At 45.7% G+C, this 14,554-nt stretch overlaps 1 protein-coding gene across 9 annotated transcripts in view; it reads left to right on the forward strand.

The window, feature by feature from the left end:
- FNBP1 (formin binding protein 1) overlaps positions 1-14,554 on the forward strand; it is a 140,484-nt gene that overhangs the window by 12,542 nt on the left and 113,388 nt on the right. For 3 of the 9 annotated variants that reach the window (XM_029919374.1, XM_029919376.1, XM_029919377.1), the window contains exon 1: positions 12,471-12,672. The exons of 1 other annotated variant lie outside the window; for it this stretch is intronic. In XM_029919374.1, coding sequence (XP_029775234.1) covers positions 12,643-12,672 — 30 coding nt within the window. In that variant the 5' untranslated portion in view covers positions 12,471-12,642. Of the gene's footprint in view, positions 1-12,466; positions 12,673-14,554 lie in introns of those variants that run through there. 5 more of the 9 variants (XM_029919373.1, XM_029919378.1, XM_029919379.1 and 2 more) reach the window with 5 other exon arrangements.

Consider the following 14,554-nt stretch of genomic DNA (forward strand, 5'->3'; position numbering starts at 1 on the left):
AGTCGAAGTCGACACTCAGCCGACTGAGCCACCCAGGCACCCCTCTAAATTTTTAAATTTAAATTTTCTTTCGCCTTAAAAGTAAGTTATCTGGTATTATTTGTTCTATTTGGTGAAAAACATAGTTGGTCTTTTGATAGGGATTGTATTGAATTTGTAGAAAGCTTCGGGCTGTATGTAAATTTTAACAATATGGAACTACACCAGAATAAAAAGCTTCTGTATAGTGAAGGAAACTGTCAACAAAATAAAAAGGCAGCTTACCGAGCGGGAGAAAATATTTGCAAATGATACATCTGGTAAGGCGTTAATATCCAGAATATATAAAGAATTTGTACAACCTAGCACTGAAACACCCACCAATACTCTGATTAAGAAATGGGCAGAGACCTGAACATTTTTCCAAAAAAGACATGCAGGTGGCCAATAGGCACACGAGAAGCTGCCCTACATCACTAATCATCAGAGAAATGCAAATGAGAACCACGACGAGCCATCACATTGCACCTGTGAGAATGGCTAAACTCAAAAAGACAAATAACGTTGTGAGGATGTGGCGAAAAAGGAACCCTCATGCACTGCTGGTGAGAATGCAAATTGGTGCAGCCGCGGTGTGACTCTACAGGGGTTTCTCAAAGAATTAAAAATAGGATTACCAGATGATCCAGTAATTCTACTGTGTATTTGCCAAAGAAGACAAAAACGCTAATTCAAAAAGATCATCCCTATGTTTACGGCAGCATTGTTTACAATAGCCAAGATACGGAAGCAGACAAGTATCTATCCACAGATGAGTGGATAAAGAAGATGTGGCAAATATGTATATTTGCCACATATATGTAAAAACATATTTAAAGATATAAATATGTAGATTTGCCACATCTTCATAGATCTGAATCTATTTTTATAATCTTTATAGATATAAATATATTTTTTATATTTATATATATATAACAGAGTATTACTTAACTATAAAAAAGAATGAAATCTTGCCATTGAGAGAATCCGGATGGACCTAGACGGTACAATGCTAAGTGAAATAAGTCAGAGGAAGACAGATACTCTATGATTTCATTCATATGTGGAATTTAAGAAACAAAACAAAGAGAAAAAAGAGAACAAAACAGAATCTTAAATACTGAGAACAAATTGGTGGTTCCCGGGGTGGGGGGGGGCTCCTGGGTGGCTCAGTTGGTTAAGCATCTGACTCTTGATTTTGGGTCTAATCAAGATCTCCTGGTTTGTGGGATCAAGCCCCACATCAGGCTCTGTGCTGACAGCGCAAAACTTGCTTGGGAGTCTCTCTCCCCTTCCTCTCTCCCCCTCATGCTCTCTCTCCCTTTCTCTGAAGATAAACAGGAAAAAATTTCTTTACTAGATGAAGGGGATTAAGAGTACACTTAACTGTGATGTACATCGAGTTACGTATAGCCTTATTAAATCATTAAATTGCACAGTTTGCATAGATTGATACAGATGTGATGTGTATGGTTGAGACTTCCATACTTTGCCTGCAGTCCCTGTTTTTGGAGCTTCTACTAAGTGCCAAGACTTGGTTCTTGCCCTTGAGTCGCTTGTAATCCAGTCAGGGTTCGGAAGTACGGACAAGAAATCGCAGGACAGGGTGATAACGACTAGCAGGTGACTCCACAAAATCTGTTCACAGGAGTATAATTCAGTTTGAGGAAGAAGTGGCACCGGGTGGAATCCCGAACTGCTAGTTAATTACACGGACGAAGGGGGTTGGGCAGGTTAGGAGGGTGATCCAGACGGAGCCTTCCAGCAACAGGGGGTAAATGTAACTCCAAAGGTCCGTAAGTGGAAGAGGCCATGGGACTGGAGAGTGGGCGGAGCGCACCGGGAGGAGCCTAGAAAGGTGGACGGGAGCTGACAACACTGTGGCCCCTCGCGGGCACGCACGATGCCCGTGAACTGATGAAAGCGGGTAGCCGTGGGGGTTGGAAGGAAGCTACGCCGATGTGGACCCTGCAGGTTGATGGGATTCATCGTGTGGGGGTACAGCGCTCCCCTCGGGATTACTTTTATCTGGGTGGGGTTAGGTTAGAATGAACTTTTGGGGGGCCTTGGATGCCTAAAGATGTAGCGGGGTGTCTGGAGCAGTGAGCCAGGCGATTGGGGCGGTGAGGCCAACTCCCCACTTTGACTTGTGGGTTAAATAGCTTGTCCTTTTGTAGCCCAGCTCTGCGCAGAACCGAAGCCTGCAGTCACTTCCTTCTGGTCCTCTCTTTGTTTCTGCTCAGGGGGCACAAGCTGCACAGGGGTTGGCCCGGGTCTATGCTAACAGGTTTGCTCTGCCTGGGGGTGACTCACGCTAACCAAATTCCCAAGTCCGGGATGCGTAAGTCGGAAATGCAGCTTTTAAATTTATCAAGAGAAGCCTCCAGAAGAGAGACTGGCTCTTCATAGACGCCCTGCTGCACACTTTCCCCCTGGAGGCTAATCTGTGTGGCTACATTCCCTACAACGTTTCTTGGAGAGCATAAAGTCAAAATAGATTTGGCTGAATTTCACGGATCGTGACTTCAAGCTGTGGAAAGCCAGCCCTTCTGGAGGGGATAGATCCCCTTATTAAGGATAGAATAAAGTCTGTTCCGTGCAGGTTGTGGAGACGATTCCTTTTTCTGTAATCTGTTCATTCTTTAGAGAGACTACAGCGTATTTCATTGTGTTTAGATCTGCTTAACTCTGATCTCTGTTCAATCTTGTATTCCCGAGATGAGATCCAGGTCCCAGATCGGATATCGGGTGTTTACCGTCTTCTTCCTTTCTAGCATTTCCCAGACTGGCCAGTCCGAGAATTTATTCCCTTCTGTTCTGTTCCCTTCCCTTCCCTTCTTTGTTTTGTTTTATTTTTTTCATTTTTAAGAATACCTTTTACAAAGTATTTATTTTTGAGGAGGAAGGAGGGGCAGAAAGAGACGGAGACAGAATCCCAAGCGGCTCCAGGACTAAGCCACCAAGGCGCCCAAGACTCTTATCATGTTGAAAGCTCTCCTAGGGAATCCCGATGCGGCTCAGGGAGAATTATTGAGCACTTTGATTCCTTCTCACGTTTCTCAGCTTTTGCTCATTTTTATTCTTGTTTTTTTTTTTTAAGTTTTATTTATTTAAGTGCCGTCTACACCCAGGGCGGGTCTTAGGGCCTCAAGCGCAAGAGTTGTGCGCTCTTCCCCCTGAGCCAACCACGCACCCCTCATTTTTGTTCTTTCTTTAATATTTACTTATTTATTTATTTTGAGAGAGTGTGCAGCGTGTGTGCGCCCATGGGGGGGGCGGAGGGAGGGAGAGAGAGAGAGAGAGAGAGAGAGAGAGAATGAATGAATCCCAAGCAGGCTCCGTGCTGTCAGCACAGAGCCCCCCTGTGGAGCTCGATCCCACTATGGGTGAGACATGACCTGAACCAAAATCAACAGTCGGATGCTTAACCAACTGAGCCACCTGCCTTGTTTTTATTCTTTATAAGAAAATGTAGCCATGATTTGGAGCTAATTTCTTACCATGCCACCCATGTACAGACCTAACCATTCTAAGATTCTCCGTGTTCCTTGTCATTCTCTAGTTGTGATTTACACAGTCGCCCACTTCAGTCATCACTAATTCATTCAGCAGATACGACTGATCACTTATTAGGGGCCAGACATTGTTCTAGGCAAAGGGGAAATAGCAGCGAACCAAAACGTAAAAAGTTTTGCTCTTCTATGTGATCTCTCTCTTTCTCTCCTTCTCTGTCTTTATATATATATACATATATATATTCAAGATTTTATTTTTTAATTATTTTTTTAATGTTTGTTTATTTTCCAAAGAGACAGAGTGCAAGTGGGAGAGGGGCAGAGAGAGAGGGAGACACAGAATCTGAAGCAGGCTCCAGGCTCTGGGCTGTCAGCACAGAGCCTGATGTGGGGCTCGAACCCACAAACTGTGAGATCATGACCTGAGCTGAAGTTGGATGCTTAACTGACTGAGCCCCCTAGGCAACCCCAAGATTTTATTTTTAAGTAATCACCACACCCAACATGGGGCTCAAACTCACAACCCCGAGATCAAGGGTCACACACTCTACAAACTGAGCCAGCCACGTGCTCCTGTATAATATATCTGATCATTACAATTGCTATGGAGAAAAATAAAGTGTGAGACACTGGGAGCTAAGGAATTGGGGTCGATGAGAACAGAAGTGTGGTGCTGGACGTTTTTGCAGGATGCCTATTAGGTATTGAAGCATTTAATACCAAGGAGATAGAAAAATACACGCGTCTGGAGGTCTGGGAACAGGGCCATGCGATTTGGGTCTGTCTGGGTCAGATTACCCAATATGAGTTTGGGTAATCAGAAAAGCTAGAATTAAAATGGTAAAGCTCTGAGCTCATGTTAGTGATATCCCTCCAAGTGCTCTTTTTTTTAAGTTTATTATTATTATTATTATTATTTTAGTAATCGCTATGCCCAACATGGGGCTCGAACCCACGACCCCGAGATCAAAAGCCACACGCTCTTTCACTGATCCAGCCAGGCGCACCCCTCCAAGCACTCTTATCTAACTTTAGAACTCTGTCACTTAGCAAACTGTCATAACACGTTGCCCTTTTGGACAGTGGCTGTGCTGTTTGCTGAACTGTTTACCTTACCGAGAACCGTTTCGTGGAACTTGTTTTAGATCGGAAGGAGCGTAGACTATGAAGAGTCGGCTGGCTTTGTAAATTGTTCTAAGAGCCCAATAAACAGATCTTGAAGCTTCGATGGGCTTAGAAGTAAAACTAACGTACCACTTCAAAAAGGAGAACAGTAAGGGGCTCAGTTGGTTAGGCAGCCGACTGCAGCTCAGGTCAGGAGCTCACAGTCTGTGAGTTCAAGCCCCGCATCTGACTTTGTGCCGGCAACTCAGAGCTGGAGCCTGCTTCAGATTCTGTGTCTCCCTCTGTCTCTGAGCCCCCCACCCCCCCGGCTCATGCTCTGTCTCTCTGTGTCTCTCAGTAATAAAATAAACAAAAAAAGAGAGACCAATAAGAATAAACGGCCACCAGTGGGCATTCCGTTTTCCGTAATTGATCAGAGGAGCTCCTGTCACGTCTCATTTGAATAGGGTTTTGCCGACAGTCTAATAGGGTCGGCTCTGCTTCTTCGGGGGCCTCCTGTGTGCTTGTCTGGACATTAGCGGGTGAACAGGGAATGTTCAGAATTATCCAGTTCACACCTTGTTGACAGAGATCTCTCTGGTACCGGACACTGGCTAACTTTCCTCTTTATGTTTCTCTGCGATAGTTTAAAATTGGCAGCACTGGATCCCCAAATTAGGTTAGGGTTGGGGGGGAGCCCAGCTTCCTATGATGATAAACTCTATTTTGCAAAGAATTCCACAATCATCTCTGAAACTGTATATATTCTTACAGTGTGCCTCCTCCCGCTCGGGGGCAGGAGAGGGCTTACGTCCCTTCCCCTTGACCCTTGGTAGATCTTTAGGACGGCCTTGACCAACAGCAGAGGGCGAAAGGGACAGACACCCTGTGACCTCCGTGGCAAGATCACACATACAGCGTGCACTTCTGCCTTGCCTTTTGGGGGCTGGCTCCTCTTGGAACCAGCACTGCCTTGTTAGCAGAGCCCCCAGAGGCCCCACTTAGAGACCGGACGAAGGTTCCCGCTGACAGGCCACTGAGATCTCAGCTAACGGTCATCAGCTGCCAGCCGTATGAGCGGAAGGCTTCCAGAGGATTCTGGTCCCCAGCTGTTGAGTCCCCACAGCCTTCAAACCTTTTCAGCTGGGGCCCCAGCCATGGAGAAGCAGAGATAAGTTGTGACCGTCAGATTGCCGAATTGTGATGAAATGGTTCTTTCCTGCTGTTTCGGGGGTGATGTGTTAATAATAATCAGAACAATATCCTTGGATGTCCTATTAGATAAGAGTAACACTGCCCCTTCTCTATTAACTCAGCAACAGGGCTGCCCTAGCCTCCTCTTCTACCCTAAAGAGAAAATGAGATCATTGTCTTATTGAAGAAATCCCTTAGAATACGAAACTGAGAAAGGAGGAACATTAATAAAAACATTAAAAATAAGGTCTTCTCTGAAGGTGACGGACTAGGAAACGGAGAAGGTCCAACATGAAGCCTTTTTACAGGAACAAAGAAAGTCCGTACATACTCAGTTTGTGTTAAGGGTCCCGTGCCAAGATCGTGGTGCGCTTTGAATACGGTGATTCACGGTCACTGTTTGTGACAGTTCAGTCTGTACTTGACAGTCACGCACGTGGAGCAGGGGATGTTTCATTGCGATGCCCCTCTGTACGAAACAGTTGGGTCATTTCTTTTCCTCCCTCAAATCCATCTCCCCTTTGAGATGCAAGCCATGCGTTTCCACTTCAGAAGTGTTGTTTGAGGACCATTAAGTAACACGCCCGTTTTCCTAGTTTTACTTTCAAAATCCCATCAGAGTTCTGGCGTGAATCCACCAGACTGAAGCAGCAGATAATGGGTCCAGTTCTGTCTCTGCTAATTCACTCTGTGTCTTCACTCCCCGAGCGAAGGACTTGGGCTAGAGTGTCTCTAATGACTCCTTATTTAAAAATTGCGCTATTTTAAGGGCGCCTGAGTGGCTCAGTCAGTTGGGTTTCTGACTCTTGGTTTCGGCTCAGGTCATGATCCCAGGGTTATGGGCTCAAGCCCTGTGTCCAGCTTTGCGCTGAGCACAGAGCCTGCGTAAGATTCTCTGTCTCTCCTGCTCTGCCTCCTCCCCCCTCCCCTCTCTCAAATAAATAAATAAAAACTCTATTTTATTTTTACAGGAGTTGTACAAGGTAGTCGAGGTGTCATATTGTTCAAGAATTCAGGTCTGGAGCCAGACTATTTGGTTCATAGCCTGAAACTAACTAGCTGAATAATTCTGGGTATGTCACCTAACCTCAGTTCCTCCATCTGTAAAATGGGGATAATCACAGAGCCCGCTTTACAAGTTCATTGGGAATATCAAATCGGTTAATGAATAGTTAAGAGCAGTAAATGTCTGACACAGTAAGCTATATGAGCTTTGGTTGTCATGAGTCACCTTACACGCTGCTGGTTATGATGATATTTCATTCATATCTTGAATCTTGTCGAGAAGAATCTGAATGGGCATTTCCTTACTCAGTGTATCACGGAAGTGATCGATGAGTTGGGTATAAACTAGAGTGTGTGACCTCAAGTCCCTTCAATTCAAGTGTTCTAAGGAAATCTGAATTCCAGGATCAGTGGACACTGAACAAGCTGTCCTGGTTGTAGTTGATGCGTAGTAAGCGGAGGAGAGCTCATCAATGTCAAGTCCGCCAATGTCAATTACCGTACAGTAGCTACTTCCCAGGCTGGAAACTCTACCGAGAGATTTTATGTATAGTTCCCACACGGTAGCTCAAAGAAATGCTAATAATGTTAATAGGAGGTTTGTAAAAGGTTCAGCCATTCAAAAAGTGACACATAAATAGAATCCTTGAGCACATTCCTTAGGTTGTCAGCCACTGGAGGAGGGTTGACTGTCTTGGGTGTGACTCCATACGCAGAAATATCAGGGACTCTTTTCCTCAACAAGAACTTTGTGCCTAAGAAATCCGAATGGCTTGTTGAATCTAGTTGTCTGGTAGATGAGCAAGGAAATGAGGGAGGTAGATAAGACCATTCCAGAAAGACCTCAGGCTTCAGATCAGAAAGATTCAGCCACCTAATGGAAAAGAATGTAGGCCGGTGGCTTCTTTGTCCTTCACTTAGGGATTTCTTTGGATGTGAAAGGCCAATCATTGTCTGAGAAAGTGGCATGAACAGTCAGTTAGAGGAGAAGAAAGCACTCAGGACTGGGAAGCAGGCGGCTGGGAGCACTCCAAGCCCATCTAGAAATTACCATTGATTATTTTTAAAGAGATCGGAAACTTTAAAAGTCAATCGTGAAAGTGTCAGTAGTGTTCAGTTAGGTGTGACCGATACATGGTGGTTTAGAAAAAGGTCTGTTTGTTTGGAAACAAGTAGCATTTGTTGTTGGCACAAACTCTACCCACACCACTTGCCTGGAGTGTGCAGGCTAGCGTTCAGTGACTGCCACAGTGGGCCAAACTGAAGGTGACTTTTTTTTTTAAATATTTATTCATTTTTAGAGAGACAGAGCACAAGTGGGGGAGGGACAGAGAGCGAGGGAGACCCAGAATCTCGAACTCATAGACCACGAGATCATGACCTGAGCCGAAGCCAGACGCTTACCGGACTGAGCCCCCCAGGCGCCCTTGAAGGGGACTCTTACCTTGGTGCTTCAGGGTGTTAGAGATCAGAGTAGCTCAAAGGGAGATTCGAGGATATTGTTGTATACGCTGTTTACTCTGTAATCTTTGAACTGTGGGCCAGTCCTAGGGACCAGGCATTTTCATATGGCGTAAAAATAAAGAAAGCAAAGGGGAAAATACAGAGCCTAGCCGGGGAATGTAGGATTTGCTAATGCGGGTAGAAGCCTGTGTTCAGGGAAACTAGGTAAAATGCTAAATGCCCAGTTTAAAAAGTGGCCCACCCTGGGGTGCCTGGGTGGCTCAATTGGGTAAACGCCTGACTTCGGCTCAGGTCATGATCTTACGGTTTGCGGGTTCAAGCCCCGCGTCAGGCTCTGTGCTGACAGCTCGGAGCCTGGAGCCTGCTTCCGGTTCTGTGTCTCCCTGTCTCTCTGCCCCCCCCCCTGCTCATTCTCTGTCCCCCTCCCTCTCTCTCTCTTTAAAAAAGTAAACATTAAAAAAAAAAAGGCCCATCCTTTAGACAGCTCCTATAGACAGCTCCAAGGGTGCTGTGGGGAGAACACTTAGGAACCTGAATTCCTAACAGGGCCCCGGGGAGTCTTGGACCTAAGCGTAAACCCAGCAAGGCGGGGATGTCTCAGGGTGACGGCTAAATTTAGAATCCCCGGCACTCCGTCTGTACCCTGTCATCCTTCAGGGGAGCCAGGCCTGCTCCTGCCTCGGCTCCGCCTTGCCCCGGCCTTGGCCTTGCCCCGCACGCACCGGAACGCTCCTGCCCCGTGTGGCTCCCTGGCCCCTCCCCCCCTTCCATGAACCCCCCACTTGCAGGCAGTTTCCTTTCAATGACATCTTTCCTATCGTTCCTACATGACCTCTGACGGCAGCCGGCTGGAAGACCGTGGTAAAGCTGCACCACTGGGGAAAAGTGAGCTCAAAAGCATGATTTCTTTCTTACTAGTTCGTGTCTTTTTGAACAAGCAACATGCACTCATGGTACATATTTCTGCCAGTCACCCCCTCCCTTCCCTGGAGGTAACCGCTATTAACTGGGTTCCAGTAAATTCTTCCAGAGAGCTCTCAAGTGTTTGTAAATAAAAGTCCCACCCCCCATAGGAACGGCAGCCTGTCATTCACATTTTTGGCATCTTTTTTTTTTTTAAATCAGTTACACTGTCTTGGTGTTCTCCTCCCCTTAGCCACCTATTTCTTCTTAATGTAACTGTTCATCTTTTTTTTTTTTTTTTAAAGTAACCTCTACCCCAGCTTGGAACCTGAACTGATTCCAAGACCAAGAGTCACCTGCCAGGCGCCCCCAAAGTATCAATTCTTAATTAATGGTTACATACCACTCTGTTGTGTGCATATGCTGAAACTTGTGGTGGTCATTTAGGTTGTTTTCAACATATTTCCATATCAAAAATAATACTGGGGCACCTGGGTGGCTCGTTAAGATTCCGACCCTTGATCTCAGCTCAAGTCTAGATCTCAGCGTCGTGAGTTCAAGCTCCATGTTGGGTGTGAAGCCATCTTAAAAAAAAAATAGGGGTGTCTGGGTGGCTCTGTCCATTGGGTATGAGAATTCAGCTCAGGTAATGATCTCGCAGTCCATGGGTTTGAGTCCCGGGTCCGGCTCTGGGCTGACCCCTCAGAGCCTGGAGCCTGTTTCAGATTCTGTGTCTCCCTCTCTCTGCTCCTCCCCAGCTTGCGCTCTGCCTCTCTCTCTCTCTTTCTCAAAAATAAATAAACATTAAAAAAAGTTTTTAATAGTACAAATTAAGAGTCCTCTTTGTTGTTTCGCATTGTGTTTGGAGGATAGATACCAGGAACCTGGCTAGGTACCTCCAAAGCACCCTCCAAAGAGGCGCGGACCGCCTGTGCTCTCTCTCGTGTGTGTGAAAGTCCTGTCTATAGTCCAGCCACCTCCCCAACGCTGTGTGGCCAAACGTTTTGTTCTCTGCTGATCAGTGGCTAAAAAGTGATGCTTCGGTCTGGCTTTAATTCTTGCGTATCTTTTCAAAGTTTTAAGAACCATCTTCTTTTCTGTAAACTATTCAAATCTTCTATTCATTTTCCATTAGCTGGTGATGAGTGGGATGTAAATGTGTTTTCATAAGCAAGTCAGCCGCTCAAGGGCTAATGCAAAATGACCTCATCTTAGGTACTGGCATTGAAATAACTCAGAAAAGAGAGGCTTGATTAAATCTAATCTCTAAGAGCGTTTTATTAAGAAACAAACAGGTGCCAGAAAGAGACAGCGTGAGCAGGGGAGGGTCAGAGAGAGAGGGAGACACAGAATCCGAGGCAGGCTCCAGGCTCTGAGCTAGCTGTCAGCACAGAGCCCGACGCGGGACTTGAACCCACGAACCGTGAGATCATGACCTGAGCCGAAGCTGGATGCTTAACCGACTGAGCCACCCAGGCGCCCCTAAAAAACATTTTTTTAATGTTTATTTTTGAGAGAGACAGAGTGCAAGTGGAAAAGGGGCAGAGAGAGAGGGAGACACAGAATCTGCAGCAGGTTCCAGGCTCCGAGCTGTCAGCCCAGAGCCTAACGCAGGGCTTGAACTCAACAACCGAGAGATCATGACCTGAGCTGAGGTCGGATGCTTAACCGACTGAGCCACTTAGGTGCCGCCACCCCCTCTTTTTTCAAGTTTACTTATTTTTTTTAAGTAATATCTGCACCCCGCATGGGTCTCGAACTCAGGACCACAAGATCAAGAGTTGCACGCTTCACCGGCTGAGCCCGCCGGGTGCCCGAGAGAGTGTCACTTTTAACACCGTACCATCCTAAATGTGGACTGACCACCATGCTTGTGGCCTTCCTTGTCTGGCCTTTCCTGAAAAAAGAAAGTTTCCTAAGACTGTAGTTTGTAATTCTGTAACCTGGTGTGTAATAGCAGTTGAATTTCCAAAGCTTGAGATTATTCTTGGAATAAAAAGAAAAGTGCTCCCATTTGTCTGACATGTTTTCTTCTTGAGGATATCAAAACAAAGTATGCTGTTCTCTGCTTTTAGTCCCAAAGCTTGGTAAACTCCTAGTAAATGTGTACATGTCTGGGTTTAATTATGTAAAAGATGCCTGATTAATATACCAAGGAGTATTCTTTTTTTAAGTATGTATGTAGTATGAGAGAGAGAGAGAGTGGGGGAGGAGCAGAGAGAGGAGAGAGAATCCCAGGCAGGCTCCGCACTGTCAGCACAGGGCCCCATGCAGGACTTGATCTCATGAACGATGAGACCATGACCTCCACTGACATCAAGACTGGGACCCTTACCCGGCTGAGCAGTACTCTTAACAGTAAAAGCAGGACATTCCTTCAATGTTATTTAAATTTTTTTAACGTTTATTTAATTTGAGAGACAGAGAGACCAGACCGAGTGTGAGTGGGGGAGAGGCATAGGGAGAGGGAGACACAGAATCTGAAGCAGCTCCAGGCTCCCAGCTGTCAGCACAGAGCCCGACCTGGGGCTCGAACTTCCCAACCGCGAGATCATGACCTGAGCCGAAGTTGGCCGCTTAACCCACTGAGCCACCCAGGTGCCCCAGTGTTATTTAATATCCATACACAAGAGCTCTCCGTGGCCTGTTTATGGGCCTTATTTTTAGGATATTTCTGTAAAAACTACAAATTACTCTTTTTTACTATGGCCATTTTCCAGGTTAATAGATTAAGTATTTTTCAAACTTTCCTTGGGAGGTAAGCTCCATGAAGACAAGATTTTTTATTGGCTTTGTTCACTGCTGTATCACCAGCTCCTAAATGGCCCCTTACACGTAGTAGTCGTTCAGCAAATAAGATGGCTACCAAACTGGAAACAGGCTTGGAGTTTGCCGCCGACCGCACACCAGTTCCAGCTCTTACCTAATTCGTGTGACTTCCTAACATAGAGCTAGAAAGTGGAGGGAGGGGTCACTTTTCAAAAAGTAATAGTAGGGGCGCCTGGATGGCTCAGTCGCTTGAGCGTCCAACTTCAGCTCAGGTCATGATCTCACGGTTTGTGGGTTTGAGCCCCGCATCGGGCTGAGCCTGCTTCAGATTCTGTGTCTCTCTCTCTCTCTGCCCCTCCCCTACTCACGCTCGGTCTCTCTCTCTTGAAAATAAATAAACATTAAAAAAAGTAAAAAAATAAAAATAATGAAAACCTAATAGTCAAGGTTAAAATCCTTTATGTTTATTGTCACAGAAGTGAGGGGTGAGAGGATGTTGGTTCTCCAGGGAGGTGCACCTGTGGCCAACGATCGCGTGCAACGAGGCTCAACGTCATTAGTCACCAGGGAAACGCAAATCAGAACTGCACCGAGATACTACTTCACACTGACTGGAATGACTCTCCCCAAGAAAGTGGATCGTTACAAGTGTTAGAGACGGTGTGGAGGGATGGGACCCTCGTACGTTGCTGCTGGAAATGTAAGATGGCTTTGCCACCGCGGAAAGCCATGCGGTGGCCCTTCGAAAAGTTAAGCAAAGGGGCGCCTGGGGGGCTCAGTCGGTCAAGGTTACAACTTCGGCTCAGGTCATGATCTCATGGTTCGTGGGTTCGAGCCCCACGTCGGGCTCTGTGCTGACAGCTCGGAGCCTGGAGCTGCTTCGGATTCTCTGTCACCCTCTCTCTCTGCCCCTCCCCAGTCACACTCTGTCTCTGTCTCTCAAAAATAAATAAACGTTGAAAAAAGATTTTTTTTTTAAGTTAAACATAGAATTAGCATGTGATCCGGCAATTCTGTGCCTGGGTATAAACTCAAAAGAATTGAAGATAGATGTTCTAGTAAGTTGATAGCAACACTAGTCACAGTTACAAAAAGGTGGAAACAACCCCATGTCCGCTGATGGATGAATGAATAAATAAAATGTGATATGTCCACACAATGAATACTGTCCAGTCATAAAGAGGAACGGGGTCCATGCTGTACCTCGGATGCACCTTAAAGACATTGAGCTGAAAGAGAGAAGCCAGACACAAAGGTCACATGTTATGTGATTCTGTTTCTATAAAAAATCAAGATAAGTAAATCTGTAGTGACAGGAACCAGGCTGGTATTTGGTGGAGCTGGGGAGAGAGAGGCAGAGAGACTGCTCCGTGGGGGTCGGTGTTCGCTTCAGGGAGACGCGACTATTTTGGATCTGGGTAGAAGCGGAAATGGTACACTGTACACTGTTCATTTTATGTTCTGTGAATTTTATCCCAATTTTACTTTATTTTTTAATGTTTATTTTTTGAGAGAGAGAGAGAGATTGAGTGAGACAGGGGCAGAGAGAGAGGGAGAAAGCAGGCTCCAGGCTCAGAGCCGTCAGCACAGAGCCCGACGCGGGGCTCGACCTCAGGAACCGTTGATCATGACCTGAGCAGAAGTCGAAGGCTTAACCGACTGAGCCCCCCACGCACCCCGTTTCACCCCAATCTTAAAAAAGAAAAAAGATACAAAACAGATCGGTACTGGGCATCTTAGTTATTCTTTATGATGGCGAAGAACTCGTGGGACGCTCCCTGGATTGTGGAGAGGTAGAAGGCGTTGTAAATGCCGGATAAAACCATTGATCTTTAACTCTTCAGAAGCGTTCAGTAAATGTTCTCCCAAAGTAATTAAAGGATCGCTGTGTTGTGTTTGAAGTCTGCCTGCTGACTGTCTAAATAATCTTCTTGCAAAACAGGTTGTAAGAGTATATTAGTTACTAATTAAAATTACACCCACAACATTAAACCTGACTCCGAGCATTAATTGAGAATTGTTCTTTCTACAAATTAATTTCCCGCCAATCGGTTGTTAAGCCCGTCTACCCAAACCAGTACTTAGTGGCTTTCAATCCATCTGGCTAATGGCAGTTTTCTCGGAGCTTGTGGAAAGCGTGAGCCCAGGTAGAAGAGAGGCTGTTGACTCTTACACCTTGCCGTGATTACAGTGTGTGACTGAAAATAAGTATTTAGTTCATTTTAAAAGCCACTCTGGTCAGATTGGGTAGAGACGTCATTCAGTTACCTGTGTTGCAACTCACCTCCAACACATTGTGCAAGGCCCTGAGCTGGCCGCCGCGGGGCCTGGCTATGAGGACCTGATCGCTGTCCTTAAGTTTAATAGGCGTGAGATTTCTAGAAATTGCTATAATAATTTTTCATGACCTAAAAACCCATCTGTTCTGAATGACCAGTTTTATTTGATCTTTTATCAGGGGTACTTTGAAAAGATAGCCAGCAATGTGACATTGTTTCAGAGAAGACTTAAAAAAAATTTTTTTAATGTTTGTTTATTTTTGCAAGAGACTAAGTACGAGTGGAGGAGGGGCAGAGAGAGAA

The sequence above is a fragment of the Suricata suricatta genome, chromosome 13, assembly GCF_006229205.1.
Source record: "Suricata suricatta isolate VVHF042 chromosome 13, meerkat_22Aug2017_6uvM2_HiC, whole genome shotgun sequence".
Taxonomy (NCBI): Eukaryota; Metazoa; Chordata; class Mammalia; order Carnivora; family Herpestidae; genus Suricata; species Suricata suricatta.